The following is a 22,217-nucleotide window of genomic DNA, read 5'->3' as shown; positions in this document are numbered from 1 at the left end:
TCGCTTGAAGGACGTAGAGCTCCACTCTCCTTCCAATTTCTGTGTAAATAATCTTTCTCTGATCCTTCATCAGACTTGAAAGCAATTTACTTTTCCTGTTGTAATAAGCAGTGTATATAATTTTTTTATGCTTTTTTAACATTGCAAAAGTGAACTTGCTGTAATATAGTGCAACTTTCAGTAATTTGTTTAGAAGAGTTTTGTGGATTCTCAGAGTTGCATTTTCCAACCTCTTTGTTTGTATGTTTGTGCACTTTTTCATCTATGCATAGTTAGACTATATGACTTAAATGAAGTCCAATTACATTTGGGGGAATCTGTTACGTTGACAAGACGAGCTCAACCCATGCTCTTCAAGCCTAAAAAATCTGCTAGAATTACTTGAAGATCAAAGTACGCTCAAGCCCTAGCTCGTGCCAATATAAAAGAGTCTTTATACGACTGAAGGAAGAAAAAAAAAGAAATACACAGAGAAGCTCAACTCTTTCGGTGATGATCTGCCATTTATCCGCAAACCAATAAGTCTTCGTCTCCAAGTGGTGAGTCGCAGTGGCGTAGCCACATGGTGGTCAAGGACACCCTTCATCGGAAAAAAAATACCGTGTATACAAGTAAATAACATATTTTGCACACCGTTAACACAACAAGCTATTGTGGCCCAATGGTTTTACCTTCTTGGAATGAGTAGTGCTTGTATGTTCAAATTTCACTATTTCTACTTCTTGAAAATAGATTATATTGTGCTATTTCTGGACACTTTTTGCGAAATTCATGGTTTCGCCACTGGTGAGTTGCATACCTCGACTATAATCAAAGTTTGGCTCAATATTCGTAGTAAAATTCCAATAAGTATTCCATCCATTCAAGCTCGAAAAAAATTTAGAAAGAGAAATAGTTTTAATTATTCCTTAGGGTTAATTTTTCTCTCCTATTATGTCAGTGAAGATGCAGATTCAAAAAGAAGTCATTTATTCGTCTTTTGTATTATTATTTATATTAAACATTATTTATTATATATATTTATTAAATAATATTATAATGATAGACAAATTAATATTAGTGATAGGATTTTACTAAAACTTTTTCATAAAAGAACAAAGCAAAGCTCTTCAGCTAATGATCATGGAGAGAAGAATCAAAAGTTTACATGTTTTTATTCATAAATTCTAACAAGGAAAATTTAATAATTGACGGGGTAAGTAAAAGTATATAACGGTACTGTGAATAGCATTTTATTATTTCGTTATTTAGTATGGCAGAGATGTTGGTCAAAGTTGACGCTCAAAAAGCGAAACATGATAAGTAAAAATTAACGAAGAGATTAATTGAATATTAGCTTATACGTTTAGGTGAGTATTGTAGAAATCTAAAGTGAAAAAATCTGTTAAAATCCTAAATATTAATTTATTTATAAAAAAATAAAATTAAGTTTTATCTTTATATAAAAAAAAATCACATTTGAACTAAATATTGTAACATGTGAAATGGTAATTTTTTGTAAGTGACAAGAAAAAGATCATTATCCGTATTCCGTTGTAAATTTTATGATTACTTGAGCTTGAAGAAAGTAAAAAGTTACTCCTTCCGTTTCACAAAGAGTGACCTAATTTGACTTGGCACGAAGTTTTAGAAAATAAAAAAGACTTTTGAATCTTATAGTCTTAAATTAAAGTTATGTCAAATGTAATAAATTGCCCTTTAATTTTGTGGTTTTAAATATGCCACGTGGAAAGTTGATCATTCTTTTTTAAACAGACTAAAAAGAAAAAGAGGTCATTCTTTTTTAAACGGAGGGAGTATTAAATTTGTGAGTTACCAAAAGTATCTCCAACCTTGTACGGGAAAAGGAAAACTTTCCGTTTCCGAAAATACATGGGTAAAACAAAGTTTCTAAATTTCTCTTATAAGAGCGCATACGCTTTGCTAAACATTATCACATATATTTTTCTTGTTTCTAAACTTTTATAAATTGTTCATCTTTTGTTTTTGTTCTTGTTCTTTGTTAGAGTAGTGTAAGAAGAATGGAAATTGAAACAGTGTTCCTGAATTGTTTCTCTATTGAGAAGAAGCCTCATGATATATTCACTTTGATAGAAGCTGCTCTCGAAGTTGGGGCATCAAAGGATCCCGCACAGTTAAAAAACGTAAAAATAGGATAATCAAGTTCCGATTCCACATTAGCATTAGACGACTGCATTCTTGATGATGAAGTAGAAGAAGTGAGTGTTGGTGAAGAAGAAAAAGAAGAAGAGATTCATGCCCAAAGGTTGATGAAGAAGATTGAAGTGGCAATCAATAAAACCGTAAAAGTTGCTCCGCCGAAAACAAAGGACAATTGCAATGCAATTAAGGAAAGCATGACGGAGTTGAAGAAAAGATCGGAGAGTGAACAACAATTGGATGTTGCTGAAAAACAAGGAACACCCCAGGCCCATAATACTACTACTATGCCATCAAGAAAGAGGATGTCGAACATGTCCACCAAACGTGTGGGAGTTGCTCCTCGTCAAAAACAGCTCTCTTCTTTCAAGAAAATCCAGAAACAGAGTGTTAATACAGAAAAGAAGAGAGGAGGAGGATCACAACAGACCCCTACCCAACGGAGTAGTGTTAATGCAAAGAGCATGCCGCCGCCTCTGCCATTGATGAAGATGACTGTGGGTCTGTGGCCACTAAGCCTGTAGAAGTTGCTCATCAAAAACAACTTTCTGATTGCTCACCTCAGAAACAGAGCAACTGCAGTTCAATTACAAGACCAATGCAAAAAGATACACAAAGCATCAGTAATACAAAGAAAATTGAATCAAGCAAAAGGAAATTTGAGGAAAGATTAGCAGAGCAAAGGGAGGCCAAGAGAAGGATAGTAATGGTGGACTTTCATAATATGCTTAAATCTGCTAATGACTATCATGCTCCCAAGCGTTGTTGGGATAGGAGAAGGTCTTGAGATTATGAAGCTTCGCGTTGTTGGAAATTTCTCGGCAGAATCTTTGTTCTTACTAGTGTCAGAATTCACTTCATTTTTTAAATCTACTGTGGGGTATTACCTTTGCTATGTATGAATGATCTTTCATTCCGTAGACAAGTTTGTTGTATTAAAAGATGCGAATGGAAAATGAAAGTTGTGACTTTTATGAAGAGTTATGACCTTTATGAAAAGTTGCGACTTTTATGAATAGTTGTGATTTTTATGAAAGATTGTGATTTTCCGGTAAGGCACAATAAGAACATTTTCACACCACCCGTTGTTTTTTATAAATTGAGGGATTTCCTCTCATTTTAGTTGAACTAATTTTTTTGGACTTCTTCTACTACTACCAAATCTAGTATTCTAAGTGTACGTTACTGCCGTTGAGTGGTTCGCTAACATCGTGGTTTTAGGTACCAATACACGGTGAGTACGATCGTTCTATCCTAGGAGGATATATTCCATTAACCTCGGGTACTTGAGGTAGGGGTGCGCAAAAATCGAATCGACCGATAAACCGAATCAAGAAAAGTGTTATTGGTTTATTGTTATTGGGTTATTGGGTTAACGGTTTCTTAATGGTTTTATAAAAAAAATTATTGGGTTATCGGTTCGGTATTGGTTTTTAATATTGAGTTATTGGGTAAACCGATAACCCATTAAGAGTTAAGACTATAGTAATTTACTACTTTTACATATACATACATATTAGTAAATATTAATCTCAATATCTTAATAGTTATGTCTTTGTCATTTAGCCATCAATTCATACTTCGTTGTGACTTTGAATTCACAACTTTACATTATACAAATCGTCAAAACCTAAAGTAAGAACCATATTCCTCTTGATTTCTCTTTGTCTTACACATGTATAGTTCTTTTCATGTTTGTTATTATTATTGCTATTTTATGAGCTTTTGTAAAGTTACATTATTATCTTGTCATGTCAAATTTATTAGAGAAACCATATACTTGTTTTATAAGCATTTTCTTATTGGTTAAACCGAAAATTGAACCGTTAAGGACCAAAATCGATAAACCGAAAACTGATAAAAAATTATCTTATTGGTTCGTTATTGGTTTAGCGTATTTAAAAACCGAAAACCGATAAACCGAACCGAACCGACCGATGCACACCCCTAACTTGAGGGGAATAATTTCCTTAAGGAGACACATTGCATTCAGTGGGATCGATTTTCTTTCTTTGAGAAAAATATTTTTATATTGTTTCTAATTTGTTTCTGATTCTATTTTCTCTACTAGTTTTAATTTTTTAGTTTGAAAATACTCTTTAAACTTTGTTGTTTCTTACCAAGTTCTTCAAAGTTTTGTTTTAAATATCTTATGAATACAAGATGAACAACAATCTTAAGGAAATTACTACACTGTTGGTATTTCTTGTAATCTACTGATTGAGAGAAACAGATCATGGAAGTAGAAGATTAATGCATTACTTCTCAAGAATTCGATGCTTTGTTTAGCAAGGTCGAAGTGAGAATGTACTAGAAAAAATGGTGGTATTTCGGTTAAAGATTACACCAGGTAGCCTTCTTATTATTTATCTAAGGAGGAAAATAGTTTCTAAAAGTTAACAGTTTTGATATTTATCATGTATGTCTTTGGAAAAAGATATGCAAACCATATGGTTTTTTGAATGAATTTTCCTTGACAAAAAGTGTTGCTTTTAAAATTCTTTAGTTTGCAGAATGAGAGATGCACATTTTTGTTTGATTAAATAGTATGTCAAAATGTTATAGTTGGAAGGTTATTTGAAAAGAAAAGCATATTTATGTGATAATCTATGAATATGTTCAATTTTATTTGGAGACGAAAAAAAACTTTTGTAGTTTTGTACTCCATGTGAAATTTGATTGTGTATGATTTTTGTAGACTAAAAACTTTTGTAGTTTTCTGCTCTGGATAAATTAGACTATGCAATTGGTTTGAAGAATATGAAAACTTCACATAATACGTCAATGTTGTACTTTTGATTTTCTATAAACTTCATTGTTATACAGAAACAAATTGTACAAAAAAAATTGTCTTTATTGTTAGTATTTTAAATACTAAATGGTATGTCAATTTGTGATAGAGGAAAAATACTAGTGACTTAGAGTTTGTGATTTTGTGCCTCTATGGAATGAACTTTGATATTGTGTAAAAATTGTCAAATGGAATTGAAGCACTATAAATTCTTTTGTAGAATAATATTTTCAAAAGTGGTTTCATGTTGCCAATGACACTTTGATAGCATGAGGAAAAAAAATATGTGGAAAAACTATTTTCAAATACTTATAAAATATTTTTGAGATCATATTTAAAATGTGGGGGATTATTTGCTTAAGACAAAGATAAAATTAGACTTAGTGTATAATTTAAATTTGGAGCACAAGATATGAAATTCGATAATACTTTTGTATTATGTTAGACCCACAAAATTCTTGGAGTACATTTGATATTGTGGTATTTCAGTTTCTCGTTTACTAGTATATGGTATGATAAGTATGAAACCACCAAATTATATGTATACTTGTTCAAAATGATTGACTTCTTTTATGAAAAAAGTGTCATTTAAAATGTTGTGATTTTCCATGAAAAGATATGTCTATTAAATATAACTATTTGTATAGACATGAATATTGGTGAATAGTCATTTGTCATGTTTTGTAAAAGAAGCATTTGGACTATATTGCATTTATTGGACCCGATGAAACTTTGTTCATGGGTAGTTCTATAACACTCACATTGAAAGTTATGGAAAGGTCCTTCTGAAAAGGACATTTGACAAGTTAATGACTTTAAACAGTGTTTTATCACACAAAATTGTAAGAAAGCGGAACAAAATATATTTGTAAGAAAAAGCTACCTCGCGGAGAGCTTTCAAAATCAATATTTTATTTGTACTTACTTGCTTGAGTCAAACTGTTTGTGACATGAACACTTGGGGCATGTCAATTACAAAACCTTTTAAGGAAAACTGATCAACTTAGAAGTTTTGTCTAACTTTGAGTGCAATAAATAAAAATGTCAACTTTGTGTGAAATCTAAGTATGCTGAGAATTCTTATAAATCTGTTGAAAGGAATTCTAATCTCTTAGAGTTGATTTACACTGACATTTGTGATATGAATTCAACACTATCTCATGGTGGGAAAATGTATCTCATAACTTTCATTGACAATTGCATTAGAAACGACTGTCTATTTGCTGAATGGTAAGGATGAAACAATAGAAATGTCTAGACAATATAATATTGAAGTAGAAAATCAGTTGGGAAAAATATAAGAAGTGATAGGGATGGAGAATATAAATCTCCTTTTGCGAAAATATGTTTCGAAAGTGGATTTATCCATCAAACTACTGTCATATTCACCTCAATCTAATAGAATTGTAGAATGGAAAAAAAATCGAACTTTGGAGGAAGTGATGGCTACATTATTTATAAGTTCAGGTTTACCACAAAACTTGTGTGGAGAAGCTATCCTTACAGCAAAAGGGAACAACAAAAAGTTGTCTTTTCAGAAAGAAAGCAATAAAAAGTTTTGTTTGTTCATGACACAATCTATTCCATATGAGTAATGAAAAGGAAGGAAATCCAACTTGAAATATTTCAAAGTGTGGGATGTCTAGCCAAAGTCCAAGTTCCTATTCCTAAAAGGATTAAAATAGGACCTATGACTGTGGATTGTAAAATTAGACTTAAGTAGTCTAGTGAAGGGTCTAAAAGACCTTAGAAAGAAAATAGGAGAATGTACTTAATAAAGAGATTCAGATGTGTAGTAAATGTCAAAGGACATCTACTTCCTTCGAATATGATTTTGTAACATTTCTTGTGTCTTTTGTAGACTCATCCTTTTGGAAAGATGGTGTCAATAGTGAGATAGATTCAATATTGAGCAACCATATTGGAAGTTGATTGATTTTCTTCTAGAAAATAAACCTTTGGGTTCAAAGTGAATCTTCAAAAGGAAAATGAAAGTCGATGGAACTATTGACAAATACAAAGCAAGACTTTTTGTCAAAGGTTGTAGACAAAAATAAGGTTTTGATTTTGTCGACACATACTCTCCAGTAACTAGAATTACATTCATTCGGATGTTAATTGCATTAGATGCGGTATATGACCTCCAAATTCATCAAATGAATGTGAAAACAATTTTCATAAATAAAGAATTGGAGGAAGAAATTTACATGGAGCAGCCCGAGGGTGTTGTGGTTCCTGTTAAAGAAAAAAGAGTGTGCGAACTTGTTAAGTCACTTTATAGACTAAAACAAGCACCCAAACAATGACATAAGAAATTTGACCAAACTATGTTGGTAAATGGATTTAAGAATGATGGAAGTGATAAATGTGTTTACATTATAATCACAAGGTCATTGTTTGTTTGTATATTGGTGATATGTTAATTATCAGTAGAGACACTAATGACATAAATGCTACTAAACATATGCTAGAAAATAACTTTGATATGAAAGATTGTGGAGTTGCTGATGTGATCTTAGGTATAAGAATTCTTAGAACTCCAAGATGTTTAGCATTGTCACAGTTTCATTACATTGAAAAGGTGCTTAACTAGCCTAAATATTTGGATTTTAATATTGTCAAGACTCCAATAAATGTGAGCTTTGCACTTCAAAAGAATGAAGGTGAAAGTGACTCACAATTGGATTATGCTAGAGTATTGGGAAGTATGACATATATCAGAAAGTGTACGCGATTAGATATAGTATGTGTTATTAATAAACTGAGTCGATTCACGCATAATCCCAATCAAACTCATTGGATGACAATGAAAAAAGTTTTGGGGTATTTAAAACATACTCAAAACTATATCCTATATTATACAAATATCCTACAGTATTGAAAGGATATAGTGATGCAAATTGGATCACCGGAATCAAATGAAGTAAAATTCACGAGTGAATATGCATTTACTCTAGGTGGAAGAGTAGTCTCTTGGAAATCTTCCAAAAAGACATGTATCGCTAGCTCTACAATGATGTATGAGCTAGGTGCTCTAGATAAGGTCGGTGAATAAGTTGAAAGACTCCGAAATTTCTTGATAGATATTCTTTTTTTGTCCAAACCTTTGGCATCAGTACGCATACACTTTCATAGTCAAGATGCAATAAGTAGGGCATAGAGCATGATGTATAACGAAAAGTCTCGTCATATAAGAGATAGACATAATACCATTAGAAAACAACTACTCTCTAGTGGAATTATCACAATTGACTATGTAAAGTCAAAGGATAATGTGTCAGATCCACTTACAAGAAAGGCCTAACTAGAGAGAAAGTTGAAAGATCATCTAAGGGAATGGGTTTACGGCATAGGACAAGTCATCATGGCAGTAACTCTATCTAGCAGACTGGAGATCCCAAGAGCTAGATTCAAGGAAAAAAACAAAATTGTGATTGACGGTTCGACATTGTCAATCAACTCAATCCATTCTCATGATGAAGACAATGTTCAGGAACGAGGTTAAAACATTAAGGCTTGTTAATGAGTTAATAAAGCTTAAAGTTTTTAATGATTTGCTAAGTTTGGCAGACTTGACCAAATAGTATATCTACATGATGACACGGTTAGAAATCACCTATGTGAGTGTGAAGTGTAAGGCATTTCAAAGAGAATTATTGTCAATAGCCTATTCTTTATACACTCATGAAATCAGGAGGTGTTCATGGCTAAAACGAACACAACCGTAAGAACCATAAACGGTAAAGGGTTAATTATGTGACATATGGTTGTCTAGGTATACACCAAAGCTCAACGGTTCAAAGATACCGTATCCACCGATTGATCGAGTATATACGACATATGTTCACTACGGAAAATTCAAGGGGAAACCTACTTATCCAGATGCAATTAATTTTTGCTTGTAAAGTACACATACTTGTCTGTTTCTTTGTCTTGGAGTCATTCCTCATTCATGCGGGGGATTGTTGGGTATTAAAAGATGTGAATGAAAAATGAAAAGTTGCGATTTTTATGAATAGTTATGACCTTTATGAAAAGTTGTGACTTTTATGAAGAGTTGTGACTTTTATGAAAGATTGTGACTTTTCCAAAGGTTTGTGACCTTCCCGGTAATGCACAATAAGAACTTTTTCACACACCCTTTATTTTCTATAAATTGAGGGATTTCCTCTCATTTTAGTTGAACTAATTTTTCTGGACTTCTTCTACTACTACTAAATCTAGTATTCTAAGTATATTTTACTGTCATTGAGTGGTTCACTAACATTGTGGTTTTAGGTACTGCTCGTTCTATCCTAGGAGGATATATTCCATTAACCTCGGATACTTGAGGGGAATAATTTCCTTAAGGGGACACTGTGCATTCAGTGGGCTCGATTTTCTTTCTTTGAGAAAAATATTTTTATATTGTTTCTAATTTGTTTCTAATTATATTTTCTCTACTAGTTTTAATTTTCTAGTTTGAAAATACTCTTTAAATTTTGTTGTTTCTTACCAAGTTCTTCGAAGTTTTGTTCTAAGTATCTTAGGAATACAAGATGAACAACAAAGTTTTCTAGTGTTAGTATTCTATGATATTATAATTTAGAGTAGCTCTTTTTAATGGTATTATTGTAGTAAGGGAAAAAGGACAAATATGTCTCCGAACTATCGTAAATGGTATGTGTATACCCTTCGTTATACTTTTAGGATGTCAATGCCCTTGCCGGCCAAATTTTGGTGCATATATACCCTTCATATTAATGATGGTACACGTGTCTTAATCCTATCAGCCGATCCGATTAAATAAATTTCTACCCAAAAAAACCCACCTGATTAATTGAAAATCCGTCCAAATAAAAAATACCCACACCCAAATTATAAGAGAAATTTCGCAGTAACTTCCGGTTGCCTTCTCGTACTTGAACATCTCTATTCGCCGGAGAATAATACCAACAACACAACTCCAAATGCGTACACGCCAACTTCTATGTCGCTATTACTATTAGTTGGAAACTCAGGTGTTATGTAACCTCTCACGACTTCAAACTCGTGAGTTCTAGTAGTAGTCGTTGATCCCCTACTATCCTACTTTGAATATGAGGCATCTCGTAAATCTCACCGCCATTCATCACGGTTTTGCTCTCGCTTCCGTATAATTATCAATCAGTGTCTCTGTTATTTTCGCCATCATGGCCTTAGGGAAGTTTCCGATCAAAACTTCATTAGTAAGAGATGAAACCCCACCATATCTATAATAGGAAAAGCAACATCAAGAAGTAGAAGAAGAAGACTCACTAAGAAACCTTGAAATCCAGTAATTCAGCCATTGAAGCCCCAAAAAAAACCTCCCATAAGAAAATTGGAATCATGGAAGAACAATGGGATATCTTATTGAGAATGAGGATGCTTTGGGGATGATGATTGGGGAAAGGATGCTGCTGTGTTTTAAGTCTCTTAATTTGGAATTAAGTGAATTGATAGATTGCGCAGGAAAGGATTCGGGTGGGGGAGCGTCTACCTCCTCTCCCAAGCCTGATGAATGGGAAATGGCGCTAGATCTACCGGATAATCAAGTTGCACCGGAATGTCTACGCTCCCATATTAAAGAAGAGTTAAGATACCTCTTTAATATCGGGCAAAAGATGACTCGCAGGGCCGGAAGGAGCGCACGCCAACTTAGATAGAGCAAAGGGGGGTGACGAAGAAGCGAAAAAAGCCTATCTATTCTATTTTCTTAGTTTAGTAAAGGGCTTTTCCCTTACTAGTCAAGTGGTATTTGGGTGGATTTTTTAATTATTCATGTGGATATTTTAATAATTCTAGTAGGTTTTTTTTAATTTTGGATAGAAATTTAACAAATAACGAATCGACGGTTAAGATTGAGACATGTGTACCACCGTTAGTATAAAGGGTATATACGCACCAAAATTTGGACGGTAAAGATATTGACATCCTAAAAGTATAACGAAGGGTATACACATACCATTTACAATAGTTCGGAGGTATATTTGTTCTTTTTCCCTTGTAGTAACTCAATTTTAAAAGAGTCTTCATATGACTAAAGGAAGAAAAAAAAATACACAAAGCAAGTTATCCGCAAACCAATAAGTCTTCTTTATCTTTTAATCTGAGTCTTAAATCTTTTTGATGATTCAGAATTTAGTAATTGTATATTATCATCTTAGCAGAACTGTTGGTTTAATCATACTTTCTCTTACGCTGGTACTTATGCAAACAGGATCTTAATGTGGATAGCAAAAAAGAGAAGCTAAGTGGCCGTTTGACTATAAAAATAAAATAAATATCACTATTGTTATTCAAGGTTGCAAGGCACGGTACTCATAAAACATACAGGAAAAGGAAAAAATAATTTTGAAAACTTGTGGGCAGTCCTAAATACTATGGGAAAAGGGGAAAAAGTTTCTAAATTTGTGGCCAGTCCTAAATAATATGGAAAAGGGGAAAAAGTTTCTGAATTTGTGGCTAGTCCTAAACAATATTGAAAAAGGGGAATAAGTTTCTAAAAATCCTTTATAAGAGGGGTTTGATGAGTTGAAGTTTCTTATTACACTTTTACCAAATTACTTTTTTTTTCCTCATAATTGTTGTTCTTGTTCGAGTGTGTGAGAAGAATGGATATTGAAAGAGTTTTCATGAGTTGTTACAAGATCGAGGAGCAGCCTGATGATATTTTCAATTTGATCGAATTAGCTCTGCGTGTTGGCGCATTCAAGTATCAGCCACAGTTCGAAAAGCGCAAAGCCAGGATAATCAAGTTCCTCATGAATCCCTCCATAACATCAACTGATGATGATGATGATGAAGAAGAAGAAGAAGAGGTTATCGAGGACAATGTTGGTGATCAAGATGACGTGACCAGCGTTGAAGAGCCTGAGAAAGAAGAGGATGGGTTAGGAACACAACTAATTACTGCAGAAAGCAACAAACCCTTGGTGACGAAGATTAGAATAGTCATCCGCAAGTCTGTACAAGTTGCTCCTGCAGAGAAACAGAACAATTGCAGTGCAATAACAGAAAGCAGCACAGAGTTGAAGAAAACTGACTTGGTTCAACAATTGGATAAACAAGGAACACCACAGTCCCATAATAGTACTACTATGTCATCAAGAAAGAGGATGAACGAGTCCACCAAACGAGTACAAGTTGCTCCTCCTCGTGTAAGACTTCTTTCTGATTTATCTTTCGAGAGGAACCTTGACAGAGACAAGCAGAGCCACAAAGGTTTCAAGAAGATGGAGAGTGATCATCACACAGAAAAGAAAAGAGAAGAAGGAGCGCAAAAGACCCCTACCCAATGCAGGAGAAAAGAGTGCACCAATGGTTCAACAAAGAGCATGCTGCCGCCGTTGATGAAGATGAATGTACAAGTTTCTCCTCTTCATCCAAAACAAAGCAACTGCAGTTCAAGTACAAGACCAATGCAGAAAACATCACCAAGCTCTGCAGTTGCAAGACCAATGCAAAAAGAAACACAAAGCGACAGTGATATGAAGAAAAAATTTGAATCAAGCAAGAGGAAGTTCGAGCAAAGGTTAGCAGATCAAAGGGAAGATAAGAGACGAATTGTATTGGTAGACTTTCATCAGATGCCTAAAGCTGCTAATGACCCTCGTGCTCCCAAGCGCTGTTGGAATAGGAAAAAGAGTTGAGATTATGATGATTCGAGTTGTAAATTTCTCACCAGATTTTTTGTTCTTACTTTTGTCTTGTAATTTTGGAGAGTATCAGCACTCACTTCATTTTTTGTATGTATGAATGATCTTTTACTTTGAAATAGAGAAGTTACATTCATAAAAACAGCTCGAAGGACATGATTACTTATGTCCTGGCTCTATGTTTTCTCTTGGCTAGTCGAGCCACATGATTACTTAAAACATCAGGAGACAACAATTTGATTACACTTTTCTCTACAGAAAGTCGATCACCTATTTAAGCAAGAAATAATTATTAAGTAAAGGGGCTCTCTAATCTGTAAGACTGTAACTAGTAACTAACACATCCCCTTTCTATAGTCATACATTCACAAACCCAATCAGCTCTAAATTCAAATTTAATATAAAGACTTGCAGGAGACAAGACATCTGAAAGTAGATTGGTTCATCTCAAATTAGAAACGAGAGAAGTAATAAACAAGACTTATTTTGCAAGACAACAAAACTAAAATTACCTTACGAGGAGTAAGTAAATGCAAAGGCTGTACACTTCTCATTCAACATAGCAAGGATTTTTATAGTCAATGTTGAATTAATAAGAGTAGAGATTCTTAGGAGCAGCAGAGCACCTGAGACTAATTTTCCTGTAGTCTGGTTTGTTTCCAGATGTGCAATGAGTTAGAATGCTTCCGCTGGTCTCCTAATACCTGTATTCATGGCTGAACACCTTTAAAAAAATTAATGTGATGTCATTAAAAACCTTTGCATGGAAGTGCTGCACTCCTCAATGTCAACATGCTAAAGCTGTCTGTTTAAATACAGAAAATAAAATTTTCAAATGTCAATGTTTAATCAGGTTATGTACCTCTTGTTTTAGCTTCAAACAGTTGACACTTTAAAGTTGCAAGGGGGGATTGGTGGGGGGGAAGGCAAAGTAATGTTTAAGAAAACAGAAGTATTAGGCAGCCTTCCCGTTATAAAGCAGCAGATTCATGGAAACTTTAAACTAAAGCAAAATATTACAGATTTAATGACTTAAGAGAACAAACAGCTCTAGGCTTTATCTTTATATATGCTCATTTGTTCAATATGATGATATTTACACCAACACCTAACATCGCAGTACATTTGCCCAAAAAAAAATCAAGCTCTTCAATTTGATCATCATAAATGAATATATAACTAGTCCATACCACAAAAGTTTAACTGAGTTGAGCAACTTACAACTTTGTGGTCTAAATTTGGGGCATTGTGTTAGCTGGAGATGAAATCTGAAAAAGAATAGCTCAGTCTCAGTTTAAATGCAACAGCTGCAGCACCATGTTTCAAGAAGTTAAAATCAAACGTAAATTACTTCAAAACAGCTACCACCTCAACCTATGGTAGCTTTAGGAAGAAAAATCAACGCCCACCCAGCCCCTACCACTAATAGTATCTATAAACAACCAAATTTGATTAACAGAATAAACTAAATTTCAACAAGGCATAAAGGATATGCAAAATCATTGTTGAAATAATTATTAGCTAACTGTCATACATTAGGCAATACAGAGTATTAGGGATCCATACATGAAACACCATTTCTATATAATGTATTACCAAAAGTGTCAAAACACCAGCTGGACCTTTCTTACAGAAAATGAAATCTAAATGCTTATATTTCTTCCCTCAATTGCAGAATACAATGCAACAAATAATCAAAATGTTAACGAATGAAACATTGTGCAAAAGAGAGCTATTAATGAAAGCCCTACACTCTACAAAATGAACTACAGATTTAACTCAAAATATACTCCGAATCATAGTATGGGCAGCACCTTCAATTGAAACAAAATGAACTACAGATTTCACTAACCAGATCACAAAATAGTACTAAACCAGAGGTTTACATAATTTGATTTACACTATCATTCAACAGAAGAAACAAACAAAGCCCTAATACAAAACACACATTAATCATAAACATAAAAGAAGATTCCTAAGCCCTTTCTCCTCGAATCCTCCTAGCAAGCTGAATATCCTTGGGCATGATGGTAACCCTCTTTGCGTGGATTGCACAGAGATTGGTATCTTCAAAGAGCCCAACGAGGTAAGCCTCAGCAGCCTCTTGTAGAGCAGCCACAGCACTGCTCTGAAACCTCAGATCTGTCTTGAAATCCTGAGCAATTTCCCTAACCAGCCTCTGAAATGGCAACTTCCTGATCAACAACTCAGTAGACTTCTGGTACTTCCTGATTTCTCTTAGAGCCACAGTTCCTGGCCTGAAACGGTGAGGCTTCTTCACTCCTCCGGTGGCCGGAGCTGACTTTCTGGCAGCCTTGGTGGCCAGTTGCTTCCTTGGAGCCTTTCCACCAGTGGATTTGCGGGCAGTTTGCTTGGTACGAGCCATTTTGATTGTATGCTAAATTGAAAAGCAAATTGATGGATTGTGAAGAACGGTGAATTCGAGAGATATTATTATATAGGAGTGAAGTAGGCGGGAATCATAAGAAATTTGGAAAGGAGTTTGAAATTTTGGGCTGTGAAATTGGAAGGGAATAACAACCGTTGGATTAAGAAGATTTGTTGTTAACGGTCGAGATCTCAAATGTAAATGTTTGCTATGATATCAATCCGCGTGCTACTTTATTAACAAATGGATAATGCCACGTGGATTATAATTTTCGCCACCTTCCTTTCAGGAAATGGCTACAGCCTACAGATGGTAGGCCCATATGGGATTGGACCTTGTTTGTGTTTCCATCTTAAAATTTGCTAAACAGTGATTGATTTCATATTTGGTCAATTTACATAGATAATCTATTATACTATGCGAATTTAAATATTTCAGTATTATTTAAATTAATTTATGTTGTTAGAAATATATTATATTTGTTTTGAAATAATAACTATTAAATTCATAATATTGCATAATATTGAGTTATTGATAAATAAAATTAATGTAATATTTGATTCACAATTTTAAATATTACACAATCAAATATGTAGAAATTATTTTTAAGTTAAAAGTCATGCAATCTATTTGTACCACAATAAGTTCTATGAGATTCATGTTTACTTTTTTAATTAAACATTAGTTGTAATCTATTCTTTTCTCTCGAACATAAATAAAGACAAGTTACAAATTGAAATTATTTTGCATAAATATATTATTATTATTATTATTATTATTATGTCTTCTCATTGTGATCATGTTAATTAAATGTAAGATGGATAATCAATTTGAGATGGAAGTACACCTCGTCTTGTTTAATTGGGCCTAGAAAAAAAAAAGATAAAACCTGAAATTTTATTTTATTTCATATTTGATTTGATGTATTAGCATAAATCGGGACAAAAGGAGTAATATATATTATGTGAAAATTACATAAAAAGTACTATAAATCACAATAATTAGCAATTAAAATATCTAAAAATATATAATAATAAAAAATTGATTGACTCCCAAATTTATCTGTCACTTAAATTGAGACAAAAGAACTAACATATATCAAGTAAAAGTTACGTGTAAAACGTACTATAAATGATAGTAATAATTAACAACTTAGATGCGTCTATAATAGCCTATGTGTCCCAAAATATTTAAATACATGTTAAAAATTGGTTAACTTCAAAATTTCATATGTATGACATAATTAAAACAGAAAGAGTAACATATATTGAACCCCGTACTGGCACGGGTCGTATCTAGTATATATGTATACACGCGTGATTAGTTTTAGTATGACTACACTTACAAATACTTTAGTGTATGTAATAAGTTTTACAAAATAAAATAAAACATGGGAGCTCAATTTAAAGTAGAAGACTTTACTCAGTGGAAGAAATTGAGTATAACCACTTTTAGAAAGTATTTTTAACTAGTCAAATGATTATTCACTTTTAATATCTACAAATGCACTTGTAGTTAAATCTTAAAAAAGTTCTACATTATTTTTTTATTAGAGTTTGAACTTATTTCTGAAAAGTTGTGAATGTTGAAATTGAGTTTGTGCTTCTATGAACTTCGTTATAACGATTATCTGATTCACTATTTAATACGCGATAATTTTTTTTAAAAAATTTAAGTCTTCATTAATGTAAGTTATATTTTTATGTTTGTTAACATTACACAGATAAGGAAATTATTTATGACGGTAGTACTTTAAAGAGATAAAATATAGTAATATACTCGTAGCTCCCAAACTTATGAGTACCTTTTTTGGTGTCCAAAACAAAATTTTCAAAATAATTTTTTTTAAGAAACACTAATATCAAACTCAGCAATGATAGTCAATGTTGAAAAAGCAATAACTTTGTGGAAAAGCGATGTAGTAAGACAAATATATGCTACGTGTTTTTAATTTACTTTTTAAATAATTTCATTAATTATTGATGTGCAAAAATATACAATTTGAGTCTGGCATACCAAACTTTGTACATGATCATTGAGGGGAGTTTACCAGGCTATACTTAATCAAAAATATGATTATAGTCAAAACCTATGGGGGGTCATAGGTGATATGGGATGGTTTGTTCATTTTGATCCTGAAAGAGTGAATATCACATTTGTCCATATTAACTAGCCCATTTACTTGATTGGGAAGCTCAGTATGCAAGTTGAAGACATGGATTGACTCAAAATTATGGCTCTTGCTTGCCAATATCAGGTGGTCTATTAGTTTCTCGGAAATAATGCTTGATTTCAAAGCCATGTTTTTCAACTAACTCTTGGATTTCATTAATGATGTGTAGAATCCTCCAAGGCACTTTCCATTCTTTTTTGATGCATTTATTAATGAGGAGAGAGTCGATTTCTTCAATGATCATACTATGCCATTATTTACACACCATTTTATGCCAAACAACGTTGAAGTTGCTTCCGCCATGTTGGATGTTCCTGGTTCTAGAGGTATTGAGTAAGCACAAATAATTCTTCTTTCGTTGTTTCTGACCACTCTCTCTCCTCCACATATACCACATAAACAACTTCCATCACTACTTAACTTGACAATGTGGGGGGATGCTTGTTCCATTTAATAGCTCTGAAAACTCTTTGCTAAATGTTTGTTTCAGAAGCGTTGCAAATTGCACTTCATTCCTCTCCTAAGTTAGCTTTTTAAAACTTCATTTTTAGAACCTGCACAAATGTATTTAAAACATTAGTTTTGGTCCTCTAAAAGGATACCCTCAAGTTTTCAAACTTTCTACTACATCTTGCTTCTCATAGCTATCACACTTTGATTAGGGGAAGAATTTTGATTATATATTTAACACCCCGTATGCTAGAAAGACCAAAATGCAGATTTTCAGAAGTTACAGGTCCACCAACGGAGGCCACCTACGGACTGTAGGTTGACTCATGTACTGTAGGTGGGGTCCGTGGTTGGCCACCTGCAACTCCATCCCTAAAACCCTAGAAAATCCAGCTAAGGCACGACCCACGGACCGTAGGTCAGACCATGGGCCGTGGTCCAGGTCCGTGGATCATGACCCTCAGTAGCCCTCTCTGAAGCCGAACGACGACTAACCAGGACGAACTATAGGTCAGTCAACGGTCCGTCGTTGGCCCCGACAGCTTTTAAGTTAGGGGTTGTTTGGTTTTTTTCCCTATGCGTTGGACCCTTAAACTACGTCGTTTTGGTCAGTTTATGCTTAGTAACTTAATCAGAACTTATCCTAGTCAATTCATTTTCCAAAATTCATCCAATTAGAACGAAAAGAGGAGAACCAGTCGACCAAACCCTTTCCAAGAACACAACAGGTTTTCTTCGGTTCCATCTGCGAAATTGAAAGATTTCTCCGTGGAATTCGTCACCAGCTATGTGGGATTTCACTGGTGGATTCCTTTCATCCACTAGGTCCCTAGTTTTCAGTCAGAATTTTGATTCCCTGAATATTGCTTAGACCTAGGGTTTCTAGAACTTTAGATAATTGTTGTGATTTAGCTGGTAGGATATTCCTAATCATATTATCATATTTTCGTAATGATGTTGATTAGTTCCTTGCATGAAATTTAGAACCCTAGTGGTGTAGATTCATTTAGTTCATGAATTACACTAGCTAGGACAGATAAACAGATATACATGCCTCAATTTTCAAATGTTTCATTATCGGTACTTAATGTTGCACTTTCAGTTAGCATGTCATAATATTGAGCTATCCAGTATATTTCAGTTATGTTGTATTGTACATATTTCCAGTGGGAGTAGGCTTAGATGAGTTAAGACTAGGGTCAGTCACCCTCATAGTCCCAGAACTACATGCCCCGTAGGTTTATAAGTCCCCTCTGTAGGCATCAGTTTTAGTGATTACGCCAGCATATCTATATACCCTTGGCAAGGTATATTAGGTCCTCTCGATGGGGCGTTTACATCGGACTCCACGTTTAGCTCACGTGATTTTATGTCGGTTAATAGTAGATTTCATAGTCCAAATTCTGGTGCATTGACCAGGTTCTAGTTATTTTTCAGTATTCAACTTCAGCATGTTATGTACTTAGTCATTGCATTCAATTTAGTTCATATTCAGTATATATCAGTATTTCCATCATGTTCAGATTATATCATTGTTCAGTATGCTTTGCTCAGTTATATGTTGTTCAGTTTTATCATATTATGCATGTTTTGTACCTTTCAAATACTGACGCATACTCTGCGCTAGATCTTTTCGTGATGTAGGTTCAGGTCCTCAGCATTTAGATCACGTGTAGATCGGTTCCCGATCCATATTTAATAGTATCAGTGGTGAGTCATCATTCTTCAAGGACGATAAACATGTTCTTTTACATTCAGTTTTTCATTTTAGTTCCAGTTTTGCTAAAGTTAGCTGGGGGCATGTCCCAACATCTCTAGTCAATTAGAGGCTTATTTCAGATATAGTTAGATTTAGCTTTAGTTCTTGAGTTATAGTCCAGTGTTATTAACTCTTATTCAGTATTTATATTCAGACAGTATTAGGTATTTCCCCATTATTTCAATTATCTTATGGTTTTAAGCTTCCGCATAATATTTTTTATCTCAGTTTATCTTAAGTATGCTTATGATATGTCAGCTCAGGGTTAGCTTGGGGTCACTTGTGATCCTAGGTCCCTTGTTTACGTCAAAGGGATAGCCGCGGGGCGTGACAATATACGTCGCAAAAATGTTGTGAGACTTATAATTCCACCAATTAAGTAACATCGTCTTATAGCTACTGTTAGTGTGATCAATTCTTAGAGGACTTGCAAAAAGACTTTAAATTATTTTAGCATGGTCACCTTGACAGAAAATATGGTCAGTGTCTTCTGTGATACGATCCATATTGTTGTCGTTACAACAATAGCAGGTAAGATCAACTTGAATATCAAACCTTGAGACTTTTTCATTGGTAGAAAGTTTATTTCTAATGACACTCCAGTTGAGGAAAGAGATTTTAAAAGGAATATCCTCATGCCAGTTTTTTTAAAATAAAATTGTTACTGTTACTTCTCTGCCTACAATCACTCCAAGAGGATTTAATAGTGAAATTTCTATTGGTGTTAAGGATCCAAATGACTTTGTCTTTTCTGTTATTATGCAACACAATATGGAGCTCTTTAATTTTATCTTTAGTGTCCAAATCAGGTTGATTATGAAACTTATCCCAATCACACATTTCATCAATGTAGACATCTTTGATACTGATTTGTTAATGTTGTTTATTTTTAGGAACCAAAAGATATAGAGGGCCAACATTAGTCCAATTATCATACCAAAAGTCCAAATCTCTTCTCTCAATATGATATTATTATCCACCTCTTCTTTAATGTTGCAAAGGACTTTCCAACATTGTGGTTGGCCTAACTCCATTGAGCCTTGATAGGGTACATATTATTGAAGTATTTAGCTTTCATGAAATTCCTCTATAGTGAAGTTGTGGTTCTGAAGTTCCGTCATTGTTTTGTTTGAAAAGCATTGCACGTGTCATTAAGATTTCTAATGTTTGTTCCACCTTCCTTATAAGGGTAACACAATTTCTTCCAAGAGGCCCAATGATACTTACCTCCACTGTCTTGCCCTGTCTAAAAAAATTAACAATGTACTTCTCTATAAGCTCAATGGTACCTTTGGGAGGGTTGGTAGTTGTAAGGAGATGAATCGAGAGCAAGGAAACACATGTATAATCAAAATAGTTCTTCTACTGTTGGAAAGAAATTTAGTTTGCCAACCTCTAATCTTGTTGAGGATCTTGGTTACCTTATCTGAGTAGTGGGAAATCTTATTTTTTTTCCAGTAATAAGAGGGCAATCAAGGTATCTAATATGAAATAGTTGATGCTTCATATTAGTAATATTCTTGAGCCAATTAATATTGGTAACTTTGGTATTATTGGCCACTGCAAAACAACTTTTGTCTTTATTGAGTAGTTGTCCAGAAATTTCTTCATATACTTTCAAAGTTTTAAGCATCATTTCAAAAGGTTTCATGCTACCATTACAAAATATGATAGTATCATCTACAAAGGATAAGTAGTTTATCCTTGGGCCATTGGTGTTCATATAGAACCCCTTGTAGCCTTGTTTATCATATAAGTTATTCAACATTTTAGCATTGATGATAAATAAGGATGAGGATATTGGAACAAATAGCCATATCAACTATATATGAAATTCCACGAAGAGACACAAATAACCCCATCAACTATACATGAAACTTGAGCGACACATTTTAACCATACATGAGTCATATTACCTCTCCGAATTATTTTAAAGTGTAATAAACACATCCTTAACACAACCTAAAATATATATAGCTACTCACATGATGGAAAGTTGTTTTACACTCGCCTCTAAATCATTATTATGTCAGTGTCACGTCAATAAACAGTCGGATCTAAAAAAAATCCACGTCAATTGATTCCTTCTTCTTCATTATCAACACTTACTCCATAACCAATAAATTCACTTATTTTGACCATTAAAACTCATAGTAATCACCATGAAAATTATAACTCACTACCAAATTTATCCCTTCACTACCACCAAATTCAATCTTCTATCAATTGCATTTTTCTACCACAAAACATCAAAAATATAGACCATATATGTTACCACCCACATTTAAATCCACCACAAAATATAACTTCAATCCTCAAACACTCAAGCTATTCTATCTGAATTTTAAAATGTTCTATATTTTTATTGAAGTTTGTGACCTAACAAAACAAGTAAAAAATAAATTTCACAAAACATGGTTCAAAATCTCCATTGAAGAAACAACCTAAATTTTGAATTCTAATATGAGAATAATTCAAAAATTTGAGGTCATTTTTTTGTGATTGAATTTAGATTAAAAAAGGTTGATTGAAGTGAGAAGGGAAGAGAAATATACGGGGTGCTATTGATGGAAAACTGAAGCGGATTGAAGTTGGGATTGGGATAGAAATGAGATGTCATATTGTTGGAGAACTGAAGCAAAGGGTGGGGTGGAGCTGGGGTAGGGGTTAAGTAGGGGGTATGATGTGGATAATTGAGGGGGGGTGGGTTAATTAAATTATTTATTAAAAAAACTCTAATTTAAGTTGTACTCTTTATATGTTGCCTAAATTAAATTTCTAATATGCAACTTTTTCCTCATAGTGAATTTCAAGTTATGTATTTGAGTAAATAATAA

The 22,217-nt window shown here is 33.7% G+C and overlaps 1 protein-coding gene across 1 annotated transcript; it reads right to left on the bottom strand.

Moving 5' to 3' along the window:
* Window positions 1–14,396: 14,396 nt before the first annotated feature.
* On the bottom strand, window positions 14,397–15,022 carry LOC125833663 (histone H3.2). The gene has a single exon (XM_049512833.1). It carries the CDS (start codon window positions 14,993–14,995, stop codon window positions 14,585–14,587), a length of 411 nt encoding a protein of 136 aa, XP_049368790.1. The 5' UTR covers window positions 14,996–15,022; the 3' UTR covers window positions 14,397–14,584.
* Between the last annotated feature and the right edge of the window lie 7,195 nt (window positions 15,023–22,217).

Source organism: Solanum verrucosum, unplaced genomic scaffold, assembly GCF_900185275.1.
Source record: "Solanum verrucosum unplaced genomic scaffold, falcon-dt-bn FXZP01000307.1, whole genome shotgun sequence".
In the NCBI taxonomy this organism is placed as follows: domain Eukaryota; kingdom Viridiplantae; phylum Streptophyta; class Magnoliopsida; order Solanales; family Solanaceae; genus Solanum; species Solanum verrucosum.
Note: the sequence above shows the minus strand (reverse complement) of the source record. Positions and strands in the feature narration are given on the sequence as shown.

Coding starts and splice junctions, on each gene's coding strand:
- LOC125833663 (XM_049512833.1), bottom strand. CDS start 14,995: ATGGCTCGTACCAAGCAAACTGCCCGCAAATCCACTGGTGGAAAGGCT.